This window comes from Xiphophorus maculatus, chromosome 21, assembly GCF_002775205.1.
Source record: "Xiphophorus maculatus strain JP 163 A chromosome 21, X_maculatus-5.0-male, whole genome shotgun sequence".
Lineage (NCBI taxonomy): Eukaryota > Metazoa > Chordata > Actinopteri > Cyprinodontiformes > Poeciliidae > Xiphophorus > Xiphophorus maculatus.
Genome location: NC_036463.1, coordinates 7607519 through 7626015, shown reverse-complemented (window position 1 = coordinate 7626015; position 18497 = coordinate 7607519). Strand labels below are relative to the sequence as shown.

At 36.6% G+C, this 18497-nt stretch overlaps 1 protein-coding gene across 2 annotated transcripts; it reads right to left on the bottom strand.

Moving 5' to 3' along the window:
* Positions 1-402: 402 nt before the first annotated feature.
* On the bottom strand, positions 403-9968 carry oprk1 (opioid receptor kappa 1). 2 transcript variants are annotated; one of them, XM_023325931.1, is made up of 4 exons: positions 9708-9968; positions 9158-9404; positions 4527-4879; positions 403-3956 (listed from the first exon to the last, which is right to left on the bottom strand). In XM_023325931.1, the coding sequence occupies exons 2-4, from the start codon at positions 9382-9384 to the stop codon at positions 3427-3429; spliced, it is 1110 nt and encodes a 369-aa protein (XP_023181699.1). In that variant the 5' UTR covers positions 9385-9404; positions 9708-9968; the 3' UTR covers positions 403-3426. The 2 variants fall into 2 exon arrangements, with proteins under 2 accessions (XP_023181699.1, XP_005798611.1); XM_005798554.2 differs by having other exon boundaries at positions 9143-9404; positions 9708-9966.
* Positions 9969-18497: the final 8529 nt, after the last annotated feature.

The following is an 18497-nucleotide window of genomic DNA, read 5'->3' as shown; positions in this document are numbered from 1 at the left end:
TCATGCTGTTATATTGACAGTCTGTCTTTGAAACCAATAATACCTGTACTTCCACTATGTCTAGTTTATGTGAAATATCAATGGAATTTAATTTTCCAACCATTGTACCACTCTTTGTCCTCTGGGTGGCGCTGCTAACTCGCAATATAAAACATTAAAATAATGACTGTAGCAATCTAAAAAGTCTAGAACAAGTAAGCGAAGATGCTGAGTTAAAATGGTGGTGCACGTAATATTTCTCATTGTCACAGTGATTTTTAATTAAAACCAGAGAGCAGTGTGAGAATTTCATTTCAAGAAAAAAGAATTAGTTTTACTTTATTAAACTTGCTTTAATTTTGACAGCTTCACAGACAGGAACTATACACGTCCTGCACAAATGAGAGCAGACAGATTTAAAGAGAGCACACAGAGATCATAACAAACAGAAAAAAACTATGCATCCATGGTCCTTTTTGTTATTATAGATGTATTCTTTTTTGGTTTTATTCCATAATATACATGTAGCAGCCAGAAAATTAGAAATAAATATTTTTAGCTGTTGAATTTCTACATATTTTACACAAACAGTCTGTTTGCAACACATTAGAAACAAACAGCAGTCCATTAATCATGTTTTAGCTTCTGATGTCAGCTTTTACATCACATCGATGATGATTCACATGCTACGAGTACAGTTTATTTACATGATGACTGTGCAAAGTTGTTCAATTTGTAATCTTTGCAAAATTTTAAACACACTGCATTATTGTGTGGGTATTATAACAGACTATAGGTCCACAACTTGTAAAGTCTGCCATTCATATGATTAGATTGCACAACATGAGAAAGAGTACTTGTCATCACTGTAAAAGCCATAAAAGCACAGGTTAATTCATCACATTGAGTAAAATTTTACAGTGCATCAGTTTGGACACCATTCATGACGTCAAAACCGATGGAGAGCCCTCAGACAAATTATAAATGCACATTTGAGTCCAGGATGTATCCTTCATTTTTTTCCATTCTTTTCCCTCATTGAGCAAGCTTGTTGTGACGCAGATGTACGTTTACTATTTTTGACTTCCAAGTCCATCCATGAGTCAGTTTTCTCACACTGTGACCAATCAGCTCCATTCACACATTTCACAGAGGCGAAAAAGCTTTTGACCAACGGTCCCTGCCAGGGCTTCATGCAGCCAAACCAATGACAGCCCAAACTAATTCATAGAAAAAGGAAATCTTTTGAACATAACTTGCCGATTGGCTCCAGTCATTCTTCACATCGACAATCATGTTATCCTGGACTGTTGAAGGCACTGCTGGCAAATATTAGACTTACTGAAGGAAATTAAAATTAGAAGTTTGGACATAGTTAGCAATGGTCATAATAATCAGTCATCTGTTTGTTTTTTAGACTAATATGTTTTTTCACAGATATTTTTAACAGATGAGCAATTATGAAAGAAGTACTTTTTAAATTTTTGCTACAGAATATGGATCAACAGATGCATCGAAATAAATTACCGTAGTAAAAAATTATTCTCTAGATTTATAAATAAAAAACTGAAACTTATATATTATATACATTTAATACACACAGAGTGACATTTTTTATCTCCTGATTTCTGTCAATTTTAACGATCGTGGCTTACAGCAAATAAAACCCAATTCAAGTTTTACATAACGTTAATAAAATGGCTTTTTAAAACAGAAATGTTCAATTAGGCAGACAGCTGACCTGACTATTGTCCAGTAGACAACCACTGACATCCTCCACAAGGAGAATAAACCAAAAACAGCTAAACAAGTTGTCTATGCACAGAGTGCTGTATGAAAGCATATTAATGGAAAACTGAGTGGAAGAAAAAATGGAGGAGAGTAAGGTAGGCAAATAACTGCGGTGTTGTAGACTCAAGAACCCACACACACACATAAATATCAAAGCATGAACTGTTGAATTCATTGTGCCAAGCCAGGACTATTGCTCAGTAGTCCAAGTCCTTTTCTTAGATGAAAGTAAATTTTGCAATTCATTTGGAAATCAAGGTCTCAAGAGTTTGGAGGAGGAGGAGAGGAGAGACACAAAGTCCAGGCAGATTAAAATACAGCAACTCGGGCTTCAAGTGGAGACATTTCTGGTTCAGGAATTTGGTCACACAAATAAGGTAAAAGTTGAAGTTCCTGAACTTCTACTTCAATTGTGGTGAAAGAACCATTTGTATGTGGTTCTTTTTCCACAGGCTGGGGCTGCGGTTATCTCTGTCACATGGGAATCTTGCTCTAACACATTTTTTCCTTCCACTCAGCTTTTCATTTATGTCTCAGACAAGTTTAGTAGAAATCATGTTTTTTGGCTTACCCTTCTGTTCAAGTGAGCAGTCTTCCTCATGATTATGCAAACCATAAATGACCATTATAACACATTTTTGTATTAAAACCCCAGTTTGATTGGTCTTATGTAATTTTCTGATTTGGCAATAAAAAGAAAGTTGGGTTTCCAATAGCTTTAACAAAACAAACATCACACAAACAGAAATAACACCTGAAATAAGTTTGTGTGTAATTAATCAATATGTGATTAATAAATGCCCATAATATCAGATTTCTGGATTAAACATTGTTTCTAACTGTTCTCAAGAAACATTATACAAACAGAAAAGTTGAAACTTGGGTCATCACTGACTTTAAGCCACAACCATTAAAGATGTGTTTAATGTTCAATGAATCAATTTAATATATATGTTGCACTTTCTAAATAAATTCATCAGCTCTTTCATATTGTGTAAACATATTGAAAAATACCTATGAGTGTGTTCTAAAGACTACCAGAGGTGTAGTCTCTATAGAGACTGTTAAAAAAAATCTGTTAAATTTTTTTTTTTTTTTTAGTGAGACCCCTTTGGGGGCCCCAAAGAGATTTGGCTAATGCATAAAAACTAAAAAAATTATTTAAAAAAATATGCCATGAGGGACTGAAGGAAATTCTGATTATGTAACAATAAATATATGTGGTATCTTAAAGTTTGTCATCTCCAACAATGAATGGACATTTGTAAAAACTCTTAGACATATAAGGCTGTTGGGGGAGAGGAAGGGCCAGCAAATTCATAAACATAACTAGAGCTCCACTGTATCCCCCTTACAGAAAACTTTCATCCACTTTTTATGTCTTCTTTGAATCCACCTGTAACTTCAGACATTAACTTCAAAATCTTAAGACCAAAGAGGATGAAATTGTCAAACAGATGACTTTCATGTGGTTTTAAGTGAAAGATTTTGATCTATCTTGGCAGCTTGGCTCTGCCTTATGGTGTTTCTAAAAACAAGAGGGGGATCAGCTTTCACAGCAGAGTAAGTCTACATCACTGAAGTGATGTGCGTTAAGCCCAGATCATGCGAATCTTCTTTTCCAATGTGGGAAATTGAAGACAGTTCCACCGCTAGTCAGGTGGGTTTATTAGTCCCATCTGGGTTCTCCAGGGGAACAGCGGCAGCCCTGACTGTGCTGGGGATCTTCTTGCTACCGGAGGCCCTGTCCCCCTTCAGTTTGGCTGACAGGCAGAAGTCCTTGAAGCAGCGCTTGAAGTTCTCATCCAGGAAGGCGTAGAGGATGGGGTTGAGGCTGCTGTTGGTGTAGCCCAGAGCCACGCAGAAGAAATACGCCGCCATGATGGCGGTGGTCTCGGGTACGCTCACAAGTGCCTTGACCAGGATGAAGATGTGAATGGGCGTCCAGCAGACCACGAACACGGCGACCACCACCACCACCAGCCGTGTGATGCGCCGCAGGTTGCGGTCCTTCTCCCGTGAGCCAGACAGCATCCGGACGCTCTTCAGTCTCAGGACCATGAGGGTGTAGCAGACGGTGATGATGAGCACAGGCACGACGAAGGCAAACACAAACACACAGATCTTCATCATCGTGTCCCAGTAGGAGTACGGCTCTGGGAACTGTAAGGCACATTCAGTTATGTCTGCAGAGAGAAAGGATGAAAAAAAGGATTATTTAGTTACAAGAAAGGATTTTATTTGTTTGTAAATACAGTTCCACTTTCACCACTCTGTTATGAATGAAACATGCATTCAGTTGGGAACAGTTTGCTCTTTCTCTTTAGTTTAACCTAAAAACTAGCCAGGGGTCTATACCTATCAGGGTCAGTTTAAGGTGTAAGTGAGTTAGAGCCCATTGTGTGTCAAAAAGGGACATACTGTGTGCATATATCCAACAAAATGAAATATCATTGAGCAGATAAATCATTTAATGTAACTCAAAAATTAAATAACGCAGAATGCAAATTTCCATTAACTTCTTAGAAAATACAAAAAAAATATGCTGCAATTATCTGTGTAGCTTCTGTCCTTTTTCCTTCCTTATACAATTTTGTTTCAGATTTGTAGTTTGGGAAAGTGTATTCAGACAATGCTACTAACAAATAAAAGATTACTTGTTTGCTCCTAAAATCCCTTTAGCAAAATTCACAGACAACCTTTTGAGCTTGGAAAATAATCTGCAAGTTTAATGAGGAGTGAAAGCATTTCTTCACCGCTGTTTGTCTGAGTTCCCCCCAGAACAAAAGCCGGTATCCCTGCAGCCGAGGACAGGATCCAGATGCAGACGTTGATCATCTTGGCTTTGATGGGTGTGCGGAAGTCCAGGGCTTTAACAGGGTGGCACACCGCCACGTACCGGTCCACGCTCATCATGGTGAGAGTGAAGATGCTGGTGAACATGTTATAGTAGTCGATGGAGATGAAGACCTTGCACACCACCTCCCCAAACGGCCAGGTGTTCAGAAGGTAGTCGGTGCTCTGGAAGGGCATAGTGGTGGTGACGAGAGCATCTGCGAGCGCCAGGTTGAAGATGTAGATGTTGGTGGCTGTCTTCATCTTTGTGTATCTGTTAAACATGCAGAACACAGGGCTGTCCTGATGAGACATGACTCAAGTCAACCATTCAGTCAGACAGAATCATCAGCATCTTATTGCTTTCGTTTCTCTGTGGAAGACCTTTCTTCTTTACTCATTAAGTATTAAACAGTGTGCATTAACCCAGAAACCCTTCCTGAATCTCTAATACAATTTGCCTGACTCACACTTCATTGTCATGTATGGTGCTTTGCTCACTGCAGACCTCATGTAATCGGTTTGTTTAAGCTTCATTAAATTATGATGGCGTTTTCAGTAAAGTGGCTTCAGCAAAGTTCACCCATAAGGCTTGATTTAAGGTTTTAAAACAAAAGTCGAGAGTAGAGCTACTGATGGAAAAGCTAGGTTCGGCCAAAAAGAAAAAATCATCAAATTTTGGTGGGGATCATTTTATTTAAAGAGACAGTTCATCTTTTATTCTGTAGTGGGGTTCGCTTAGGCTTCTGTTCAGCTTGGATATGAGAACAACCTCACACCCGAGTGGCAGGAACTTTTGTTGCAAGACATTTTTTAATGATCAGAAATGATGAAAAAAAAAATATCTACAACTTTAAAAGCATTGCCAGGAGCAGCAACCATATTGGAACCAGGAAACGTAAAAATCCCGAACTTTCCCATTCAGACTTAAAGACTGACTACAGTATAACCAAACAGGTCTGGGTCAGTTCATTCCCTTTCCATTTCAACCATTCCTACTTTCATTTCACACTAAGAGAAAATGTTTTTCAGCTATGTACAAAAGCCATCTTTGCAGTTTGGTATTTTCATAAATTCTGGACAGAAAAAGCAATGAAATAAACATATTTTTTTACTCCATACATAGATCCATTTGTTTTGACCTTGTAAAACTTATCCTTCATACTCTGAGAAATCATGTTTCCTGCGCATGAAGACATTACTATTTCCACTGATTATAAAATTAAAGAACAATTATTTGAAATAATGAATACATGTCAGGACAACATAATTTAAATAATGAAATGCTATTGGTTGTTCAGAGCTCATCAAGCTTACATAAACACAAAAGGAAATAAATGTAGCTGTTCCCATTCTAATGTAGATTTAAGACATATCAGGAAAAGAGGTTCAGTTTAGACTTACAAATGCCTGACCTTATTCATACATAGCAGAAAAAAAGAACTCATTAAAACACGCATAGACAGTCTACTCCTGTTTGTCTAATGAACAAGACTTTTTAGTATAGTGTTCTTTGAATTGGCCCTTGGGTTTGGCTCACAGATGGCACTGAGCTGTCACTCGGGTTTTCTGGGACAAACTGAGGCAGATGTCCGTTCGACCCACCAAAAAGTGCAGCAAACAAGCTCAGTGAAACGAGGCAGCACAAAAAGCACTTTCAGGGGCAGGCACAACAAAAGAAAGTGCAGAGTTGACAAGCAATTTTCCAGTTTGTGGACTTGTTTTATACAGAAATGCACTTGAAGAGAAATGTCAATTTTTCGCTTCAGATTTTTTTCACAATCTGTGTTTTGAGAACCACTTATTAGACGTGGTGAGGAATTATGTACATTTGAAAGATTATTTACAAAATACCTACAAAGATTGCTAAATGGCTAAAAACTCTTGGGTAGAAATTAAAAGTTAAGAACTGTAATTCCCTTATAGCATTTGAAAATTAGGTGAGTGAACAATTACAGTAGATTCCAGTCTGAGATGTTCGTGTCTTCTAAGCAGTGCAGATGGCTGCCACAGGAAGCTAGAAAAGTAGCCGTTTGATACTCTAATTTTCAATTGCTTCAAAAAACTCAAAAGCATTTATGATGTTCTTATAGATTCTTTTGCCTTTATCGTGAAATATTGATCTTGCTCAAGACATTCAGTATCTGTAACAGCCCCCGTAACAAATACTCCATATTGTAATGAACAATGTTTTATTAGAGTTCTCAGGAAGGCAAGATAGGAAAGAATAAATGACTGTGCCAATATATCTATTAGGTGTATTAGCTAAATCTTAAGGCTTGTTATTTAGAAACTTCCTAGAAGCCTTTAAGTCAACTTAATACAAACAATGAGTTACCAACAGAAAATCTAAATCGTTAAGTGGATTATCAGGAAGTTATGTATTTTACATGTGGAAAAAAAATTAATTTCTTCTGTGTTTCAGAGACTGAAAGCAAAAATGCTGACATTCCTTAAAGAACAGGACCTGGTGTGACTTATTTACAACTGTTTGGATTATAAAAAGGGACCCAAAGTTGCAAAAATATTTTGCAGTGTTAATTCCAGACAGGAAAGATATGAAACGACAGCTCCTTCCAAAGTGTTTCAGGTAAACAAAACATTTTTGTGACTCTCATTTATTAGTGTAATTTATTTTTTTTGTTTCCACTTAGTCATCATGAAACCTTTTCTTCCCTTCAGTTAAATTGTCCTCCACAGAGCATTTCCATCATAAGACATCTTTTCTGCAACCGACGTGATAAGATTTTCCTCCAATTACAGGTAAGAGCGATCAATCCCATATTCAGTAATTGTCTACGGACTGAAACATCCCGTGTGGCACGTCTGCATTTCACATTACATAAAAGGAAGATTTGTCACCTTCACAGAACATAAATAATGTCCAATGAGATGCAGGATGTCTATGTGAGTAAACAGAACCAGTTTCACTTGTAATTAAAATCCCATTCACCTGACGTTAAAGGATTTATCTAATACTAGTGCTGCATTTTGGAGGTCTTGAGAGTTATTGGATTAATAAAACAAGCTCTTTTCTGTCTCTGAAAGAGGCAGAATCGAATCAGTGCCGTTGTGCTTCACAAGTTTTTTGCTGAATTGGAACTGACAACACACATCTTAACCTTTTCCTCACCTAAATGCCATTCTGTCTGTGATGACCAGACCCTTTAATTATGTAAAGATTTCAAATGTTTCTGATTTCACTCTACAGAGAATCAACATTGCTGCAAATGAATAAATATATGCTTAAGTTGTTGCTTAAATGTGTCTTTCATAATTTAAATTATAAAATAACATACATCATTTATTACATATAACATCACAGGAACAATGAAAAAAGTAAAAATGATCTAACATTTAAATACTTAGCTTTGTGTTAGTTTATTTGTGTAAGGGAGGGAAAGTGTTAAATCATAACAATCATTTTACACTTCAACATTCATTGCTTTTGCTAATCCTGGTTCAGGATTGTTTATGTCTCAAAGGGCAATTAATGTTACAGCAAGCAAAAAAGAAAAAGGCATTAAAAAACTCATTTGTAATGCTTGCTTATGCACAGCTTATACAGTGAACCAAGGACTGAGCCTTGTGGTACACCTGCACCCCAAAGCAAATATAAGTCCAACCAAAGTTTTATAAAAAACTATTGACTGAAAATGACATTAGAGTTCATTTGTAAACTAGTTACCTGTTTGCACTCAATATAAACGCCACACCATAGATGTTGAGATAACCCTCATTTTAATCAATAAAACATCTGCCTACATAGAAAAGTGAAAAATGCTTCCAAAAATATTGTTAGGACCAGAAGGGTATCTAAGTACATTATAATATAATTGTATAGTATCATTTTTCCAATCAGTATGGCTTACAGCTAATGAAAGCCACCAAATTCTGAACTGCTACGCCTACATTACGGCCTACACAATCATGGGGAACAATGTTTATTTGGAAGATGTCCAACATTCAGTCAGTGACACCCTCCACAACAAGGGTAACCAGCAACAGCATTGTTAAAGATACTGGCTGTCCACAGAGTAATGCAAAATAGCAGAAAATTGAGTGGTAGAAAAAAAAAGCTGCAAAAGCAAAGTCATCAAAGACATCAGACCCAACAACACAGACAAGATAACAAACACTAATAAAGCAATCTGAGCTCCTCAATACCAGGAGGCTGATCGCTTCCAAACCACATCACATTAAAGCACAGTACATGAAAACACTTTTCACCTGACTAACATTTCTGTACTAAAAATAATCTATTATTGGTAATATTGTAATTTTCTAAGAAACTAAATTATTCATTTTCATTAACCCTAAGTAGTAATTATCCAAATAAAAAAAATGCTTGAAACATATCTCAGAAATCTTTATAATGAGTTTTACTTTTTGAAGTGAATTACTGATATTAATGGTATTCCAATTTATTCAGCTTCCATCTAATCCCTCTTCCATGTTTGACTGCAATAAAATGATGATCTTATTATTATTATTTCATTTTTCCAAACCAAAATGAGCGTCTGAAACATGAGCTCACCTGATGATCACATACATGACGAGGCAGTTGCCCAGCAAGCCGACCACGAACACCACAGAGTACACCGCGGTGATGATGGGGATGATGGGGGACATGCTCTCCTGCTCCCAGCTCTCATCATCGCGGGTCACATTGCGGCTGTCTCCGGACATCCAAACCGAGGAATTCACCGGACAGTCCTCCAGCAGCCCGGACAGGCACTTGTTCTCTTCTTTAAAAATTTCAACTGGTGTGTTTTCCATGTCCAGATCGTATTCTCAAGCTGGGCAGCAAAGGAAGAAAGAAAAAAAAAGAAGAAGAAAGTGGGACCTAAAATTAAATAGGCGCGACAATGCCAGAGATGCGCAAAAAGTGGCCAAATCTCTCTAACCATGCGGAACATTTTTTTTTTAAAAAAAGCATACGCTTGAGCATGTTAATGCAAAATACTCGATCTGCACTAACACCTTTTGATTCAGGAGACACTTGTGGATCATGAATTATCCTAACAGAAATTAAGTCAAAAGGAGAAAAGAAAAACGCACCATACAGTCACATCTATTGACAATTCCCGAGATTTACTCACCTTTGTCACACAAAATTAGCGGGGGACTCTGTACACTAAGAAAAAGAAAAATATTATTCCCTCCTTTGCTTGAAGGTTTCAGCTTATCAAAGTTTGGCGACGGCTCTGCGCGCTCGGAAAGCAGACGCGGCGGTGGCGGCGGCTATGCGGACCCTCGTGCACACGCGAGGAAGGGGTTGCGCGCGCGGGCGCTATCAGCTCTCCACACTAGACCTGGCCAGCACGTACACATGCACGCGCACCACACACAAGGGCACGCACACGTTTTACACAAAATATGAGATGACAGAGTGATGACAATAACCTGGAGGCAGGCGCGGAGCTCTCCGCAATATCTGTGTCATAACTGAGGAAAAACCGTTCGGCTTCATTAAGCAGGACATCCCTGCTTTGTGTACTCCGAGTGTCTGAAGGAGACATAAAATATTAAATTGTATAGGGAAATTTCATAAAATACACCCCGATGATTAATGGGACGTTCTCCAAACATATTTTCCCGAGCATCTATGGAGCATGCATAAACAACTATTTGTCTTATTTATCTATTTTATTGAATTTTATTGAATTTTTATTTTAATTTTTAACAATGTGATAACAAGCGACAACAGTTGGTGGAAAGTTTGTTCAGTCAGCTTGTAAAGGTAAGAGAACATGAAACTATACAATGAAGGCTTTAAGTAATAAAAAAAAAAATAGTTTGAAAAAATCAAGTGTTGAAAGAAATGATCAGAAGTGTGGTGTAGATGAATCAAATATTCAAAATTACTCCCCTTTTTTCCATTTTAATATAAAAAAACAATAGGGATTTACTGAACATACAAACTTCTTAGTGCAGCGCTCCTAAGAATGATGTTAAAGCTTAATGGAGAAGCATTCTGGTGAAGTAGTAAAGGCAAAGTTTTGGAAAGAGCAGCAGCTTCTTAAAGAGACAGAGGCCCAATTTCAAGGCATTAAATTGCAAAGTCATGTTTGATCAAACTTTATAATAACAACTGAAGGTAACATAGTTACTTGATTGTGCTATAAAATGGCGTTATGTGCCTAGAAAATACATAATACTTACATTTTTTGTCACTAATTTGTAGCTAATTTGTATACTTATTTAGTTTCAGTGTCTATTTAGAAGGCCCATAACATTTTTTTCTCATGACAACATATATCTTGTAAAGTCCACCAGTCAGTCTCTGCTGCAGTAAAACACTAACTCACCATAATGCTGCCACCTCTGTACTACACCGTTCTCAAGCTTGCATGATTCCCTGTTTTCTTCTCATTCTAATAATATTAGATTTGGCCAAACTGCTCAGTTTTGTTTTCATCAGACTACAGGACATGTCCAGAACTTGTGTTTTTTGATTCGTGAGTGCATTTGAAAACTGCACTCTGACTTGCTATGTAGCTGTGTTTCCACTCTGAGTGTCCTTTCAGCCCATGTTGGTGCAGGCCTTGTTGATCATGAGTCTCTCTTATCAGCTACAACCAGCATCTTCACAAGATTTTTTGCTTCTTCTCTGGGGTTGACTCTCACACTTCACACCAAAACACATTCATCTCCGGGACACAGAACCTTTTACCTCATCATGGCTGGACTTTCTCCTGGTGCTTATTTGCATATAATTATTTGAACATGGTACCTTCAGGAAATAGTATCCAAGAATGAGCAAGACTCTTGTACTTGTCCTCCTCATATGTTGGCTCATTTCAGTTCATTTTTCCATAATAAAAATATATCAATTCTGAAATGTACTCAAACATTGCAGGATAAGGAGCTTATAAAGCCATCACATTATCATCTGGGGTTTACAACATTTTTTAAATGTCTAATAAACTCAAAGTTTAAAGAATGTAATCAACATTGTCTCTCATTCTGACATTTAGCAAACAGAAATAACCTTAGTTATTCTAAATTACCTAAAACAAGAACAAATTAGCCTGATTTAAGTTTGGAAACACAAAAAAGGTTATGAGTCTTTATTCAGCATATATAAATATCTGTCAGCTGTACGTGAGACAACAGCAGAGACCCAGCTGTGCTTCCAAATTCCTTGGCATCATGTTTTCAAGAGTGTGTTTAAATTGTGAAATGCAGCGAGAGCTCAAAAAAGACATGAAACGTGTATCGGAGAGCTTTCAGCCCCGGGTGTGTGCTCTGATGAGGGTCATAACCACTTTCACTGGACACAGCACTGCACTTTTCAAGGGATTTCTGCTTTACTGGACAGAGAAAAAAAAAATCAGGGACAGAAAAAAGGGATGATGTATGACTGAGGTCCTACGCAGACGGAAATTTAACCACCCAACCAGCGAGGAAACTGACCCATAATTCCACAATGTGAGACCATTTAGAAGAGAACAGCTTGAGTATTTCAGGACACTCCGAATAATGTGTAACTTTAAATCCTTGGAAGGTCTTCTGAGCAGAATTAGGTCCTCTGGATGGATAAATCCTGTAAAAATGAACCTAAAGGAACAAGATTATAGCACAAAGGTACACATGATTTGAAGTTGCTCCTTTCTATCAAAACGGAAACTTTATTGCCACTTTATCGAGTTAATGCTAATATAGCACAATTATTAACAAACCAATGCTACAACAACAAAGTGGAACTATAGGGTAAAACAAAATTCTGAAGGACAAAAAGTGTACAATTATTGATACACAAAGTTATCAAAAATATCCAGTGCTATTTATTTATGATAAAATTACTTCTTGCATTTGTTGGTTTCCATTTCTTTTCATCCAGATGAATCTTAAGTGGGGAATCAGCAGCCTCACTGCCTGTGAAATGAAGCTGTTGCACATGGTTTGTTCATGATTCAATGACACAATATCTTCTTCCACATGACTGGAAGGTTATACAGCTTCTAGGAGAAGCGAAGGGAGGTTTCTCATCTTTCAAAAGCCTTTATTCTTGTTTTCCTCTTTAGTAATATGCTCACCATTCAAAACAGTTGAACATCAGAGTGGTCTGATTTGAATGTTGTTGGTCCCACATGCAGATCAGTGGTGAGTATGGAAATAGCTGGATTTGTGGTGACATGTCTCATCTAGAATAAGCACTGGAGATCAGACAAATGCCTTGAAAAAGTTTTGGTCCATGAGTACATTTCTTATTTCTTATTTATATATTTGAGAACATCAAACACATTTCAATACCAAATAAATATAACCTAACTAGGTGCAAAAAGCAATTCAAAAATTATTTAAATTCTTGGGGGAAAAAAACGATATCCAGTCAACCTTACAATGTTTGAAAATGTAATCCCTAATCAATTAACCAGATTTTCATTCAATTTCACTACCCAGGCCTGTAGAATCAAAAAAATACTTTACCAGAACCTGCCTTGCAACATGAAGTAGGCAAAACAATCATCATCACATGGATGTTAAAAAAAACACAAACAAAAAGTGATAGGTATTTTTCAAACCTTTATAAAAAGACAACCACAAACAACGTTTTAGTGTTCAATCGAGTCTTTTGCAAAAGGAGAAAACATAGCAAACCACTTCTCCAAGGAGTCTACCATGCGTCCTGACTCTCTGCATTAGAACATGTTGTTTAATACAAAAAATGGAACGTGGAGGTAATAAATCAAGGGGGCCTATTCTAAAGTAACAAGAAGAGAGAACACAGTAACTAACACACACAAGCCCTTTAAGGAGGATCCCTAGATTAGAAACAGCTGCAGCTTCAAGGTCTACAGTTTAACAGAATCTTCCTCTCTGGGGTGTGAATACTAAACCTATGAATGAAAAACAAACTAGTAAAATTACTAATGTAAGAATGATAACAATACATAATTATTCTAACAAAAAGGTTGTTGCTGTTTTATTGTTGCAACTTTTCTTATTTAAACGAAGACATATTTTGGTCTTAGCAAGATATAAATTACCTACTGAGTTTAATATCTCCTTAAAACAAGAAAACAAACTAATTTTTACTTGTTATCTTATTATAATGTGACTGAATTTATTTCAAAGCAATGGCAGTTAAACAATTCTGCGTGATAACGCTTTGGTGTAACTTAATTTCTAAAAAAAAGTATTGGACCACAATTTTAAAAGAAAATATGTAAAAGATTCAGTAACAGTATCCAATTTCATGGCAAGCTAAATACATTCTGGAGGAATGCCAGATGAGGCATAGATTTTGTTTTTGCCACAAGGATAGGAAGAAAATTTAAACAACCTGTGGGAATGAGAGGAAATTCATATTAAATTCAAACTTGCTTCACATTAGTTTTTTATTTTAAAGCTTTATAGCTACATGCAATGTGGATAAAAACAAGTTGTCCAAGTAAATTATTAAAAGCCCCAAATGAATGATAATCAATCTGATGATTCCTCGTCAGAAGTACTGTATTTGGACCAATAAAAAAATATCTCCTTAAATGCTCCTATATTTTAAAATTACAGCTGACCCCCACCCACTTATGTGGTTCGATATTCACATTCACCTATTTGCAGATATTTTCATGGAGAACATCTAAAACATTTGAAAGAATAAAAGCAGAAGTAAGGAAGATTGTAACTTCTGTACAAGAGCCACAACAGTTAGTATGTATGAATATTAATGCATATTAAGGTATAATTGGGGTTTGAACTAACAAAATAGGCAGTTGTAAACATTTTTAGAGGGAGTCTCGGTTATTCAAGGATTTTAGCTTCTCGTAGGTGGTTGTGGTCCATAACCTCAGAGGACCACGGCATTCCTTTGTCTTGGTCCATAAATTCAGCAAAATTACTTAAATGTTTGTGGTTAGAAAGTCACAAAATGTGAAAGATGTTCAACAGACACGGCTATTTTTCCCAGGCATTTCACATCCTCACAACCTACAGTACAGACCAAAAGTTTGGACACACTTTCTCATTGAATTCAATGAGAAAGTGTGTCCAAACTTTTGGTCTGTACTGTATATATTGCATTCTGATGTAGCATCGTCACTACAACCCCCCCCCCCCCAACATGCATTGAAGTGAAGAAAAGAACAAGTTTGCATCTATACTGAGGACTCTTTAAAACTCCCCCATCACTCCATCCTGCTGCTCCCAGCTGAGACCTGCCTCAGGGTACCTGACCAAAAAACAGAAAACAAAAAGCATTTTTCTGCCACTTGAACATTTAACGTGAAAAGGTCAATATGAGAGTCACATCAGTTTCTTGCATCCCCTCTTATATTTTAATAGATATAAGATTTGTTGTTTGTTGGTTTCAGTCTTTCCTGTTTGCGTCTGTGGCGTCATCTGCAAGCAATAAACTCTTTTAATCTTGAATTTCAGGAGCGACTCAAAAACATTTTCTGAAGTGTTCAGCCTCACTTCAGCAGAAGCAGAATCATCTTTTGATGGATTGTTCACTGTTGTTCCTAGAGCTAGAGCTCTTAAGCCCTCCTGTATGAAACTGTTATGTTCTCCAAAGAATCCCCTGCAGTGTGGCTGACGACTACTACTACTACTCTCTGTCTTACAACTCTGGCACCGTTGGTAAAATAAGTGTAATGATAGCTGGATAGAGTTGCACAAATGCGTAAAGTGCATTTGTCTCTAGGGTTATGCAGCTACACTGGGAAGAAAACATGTTTTCACTGGCTTCACAAGATCTATATTTCATCCAAAAGCAAGATCAGATAAACCCTCTTCTGTTTATTTTTTGTTCAAAATAAATACAAATACAATAAAATTTGATTGACTGATAGACAACGCATCAGCTCTAAATCTGCAACCCATGCACTGTTATTTTAAGGATCATTAAACAAAAACACTTCTGTGCTTTGACTTTATGTTCTAGTTCAATATTTTAATGTTTATTATATTGCTACTCATTTGTTTCTATTATTTAGCTTTTATTTGCTTCAGGTGATTTTATACCCTGTTTTTCAATGTGCAATAGAAATAAACTTTGACTTGGCCCCTGACTGGTGACGTGCTTAAACCACCAAATAAAATTGAAAATAATAAATTCAAGGTTGTGCCTGGAACTGATTGAAATCAGATGTTTTTTTATAAGCTGTTTCAGATGGAGGGATCCATGATGGAATATTAATGGACATATGGCACCTATTACTGGAGGCTGCTATCAGCAGGGTTAAACTAATGGAATGATTCAGACAGACACAGAAAATTTTTCCCAAATCTGTTTTTGGACAATGTTTTTATTATGCAGTCATACATGAAGAAATGCAAAAAACAGCATTCAGTCAGACCAAAATATGAAGTTTATTTTAACTTGTGCTTGCTCTGTTGGGAACCTGTGGCTCTGACTGAATTGGAACATGCATGTTCTCCCATGCATGCTCCGACCTGAATACAGGTCGGTATTCAATACTAGAACTGTCTTGTTGCAAGGACACAGTGCTGCCAACTGCTTCACCACGCAACCCATGGTTAACTATGTGGAAATAAAAAAAATACAATTTATTTATTTTTTTCTGTGTTTGCACAGTATTATGCTGCTACAGTGGACCCCTGCTATTCGCATGGTTTATGGATCAAAACTATTCCTGAATAACTGAAATACTTGAATATTTGAGAGTCCTTCTACAAACACTTAGAAGTGCCTATTTTAATTGTTTAAATAACAAATATACCTTAATATGCTAAAATATACACAGTGGAAAACATCTTGGCACTTCTGCAGAAGCTAATAATTGCAGTCTTCCTTATCATCACTCTTGGGGTGCAGTAAGTCAGCGCCAAGGGAAATGAATGCTGCTCTTTGATTGGCTGCTTTGCAGCCAATGGAGTGTAGTTTCTTTAGGATATTTTAGATTAGCTCAATACAGCTTCTTTCCCACAGCTGTCACGCTTTTGAACGCCTCCTGACATAAAACATAAACTATAAGGACTGTACTCCCCTATCCTCTCATACAACAGTAACACATGGACTATCCTCACACACACACACACACACACACACACACACACATCACGGACTGTTTTCTTCACACACACATACAACCTGTAAATTTTATCTGCCATTATTTATCTATAATCCATTCCCTAACATTCTTGTATATTCTGTATAATCTGTATAATCTGTGCATATAGCTCCCATATTTATATTTATACACAATATCTATATATCTTGCTATAACCCCTTATAGTCCATACATACATAGTCTTGTACATCTGTAAATAAATATTTATATCTCGTAGAGCACTTCTGGATAGATGCAAACTACATCTCGTTGCTTGTACTTGTGACAGTGCAATGACAATAAAGTTGAAATCTATTCTATTCTATTCTAAAAAATCTACAAGTAGACAAATATTTATATAAATAATTTGCTGCTACGTTCCTCAAAAAAAAAAAAGCAAATAGATGACTCCATGAATATCGAGAATGACACTTAATTTGTTTGTACCACAATTTGTCTCAGATGGTTACACATCACACAAGTTTTAGTCTCTTTACTTTGACTCTTTGTGTCAAATTTAGAATTGATTAAAGAAATTAGTCTTGAGCTTTTAATGGACAGGCCCCCAAATACAACACAGATCTTTTAATTCCTTATTCTTCTGCTTGCCCTCTCTGGTAATCGCATCAGAACCTCCTGCACTCTGTAAAGCCCTTTGTCATTTTATCTGTGAAATTTGCTGTATAAATATAGATATATAATTTTTAATGATCAACTACATGTAAGATGGCTTTCGAAGGTATTCGCACGTTTCTGAACTTTTTCAGCCACAATCTTCATTTTATCATATTGGCATTTATGTGATCTACCAAGAAAAAGTAGTGCATAAATGTTATGAGGAAGGAAAAGAATAGATGGGTTTTAAAATCTTTTACAAGTAAAAATCGTAAAAGAGTGACCCACTTTCACAGTAATGACTTTATGCAGTTATTCAGAAACAGCTTCATCTTCCTTTTGTATCATGTCCAACAAAGTTCCTCGGCAATGTAGAGAAATCATTTCTAATAAAGACAAACAGAATTGTAGCTCAGATGCCTCTGGTCATTCTTAGTGAGATTTAATGCACTGATATGTAGTGTAGTAGGTCATAATGTGAGTCATGCACAATATGTCCTCATTGGTGTAATGGCCAGTTTACTACATCATGGCTTATATCTGTGGACATTACAGAGTCTCATCTGTCCAGTCCTGGAGGCTCACAGTGGGTTGTGCTTATTTTACTAATTATTGTTTGAAGGGAAACATTGTGATGTCAAAAATTATTAAGAAGAACTCATTTCTGCTGATACAAACTGTAACAAATTTATTTCTTCTCCCATTATCTTCTATAATTATTTTCACCATGTGAAGACTTAGCAATTTATATGCATCTTTTCATGCTAATTGATTCACTAAACAACCTTTCAGAAACTGTATAACTTATGAATGTATTTGTCTTTTTAATGGGTTTATGAAAGCTTAGTTTTAACTTCAGGGCATCTGAATTTTTATTACAATGCTCAGTTTTGGAGCTCAAAATGGGCTCCACAGAGTCATTGCTTCATTTGCCATCCATGCTGCAGATGGCTTTATAGTATATTTATCAACAAATTTAAATTCTGTATTTTTGACTCTGATTTGAGTCTCAGGAAATATGAGGAAAAACAACCTGTTTGTTCAGTTGCTCTTGATTGGATGTTTAGAAAAACAGTGTTGCTGAATTTCCAGTGTTTCTACAAGAAAAGATGAGAATGGGAAATGTTCAGTACATGCTGGGATAGGCTACATCACTGAATGGAAATAAGCTGGTGATGGGAATAAACAAGCTGCAGAACTAAAACTATGGGAAGTTGAATGAAAACAGCATCTGTCAGGCGGTTACATCCGTGAACT

Excerpts from the sequence above, each read along its gene's own strand:
- oprk1 (XM_005798554.2), bottom strand. The coding sequence starts at position 9,384 with ATGGAAAACACACCAGTTGAAATTTTTAAAGAAGAGAACAAGTGCCTG. Across the intron at positions 4,880-9,142 it reads GTCATGTATGTGATCATCAG|ATACACAAAGATGAAGACAG; the intron begins GTGAGCTCATGT and ends CATGTTTAACAG. Across the intron at positions 3,957-4,526 it reads GGGAACTCAGACAAACAGCG|ACATAACTGAATGTGCCTTA; the intron begins GTGAAGAAATGC and ends TTCTCTCTGCAG.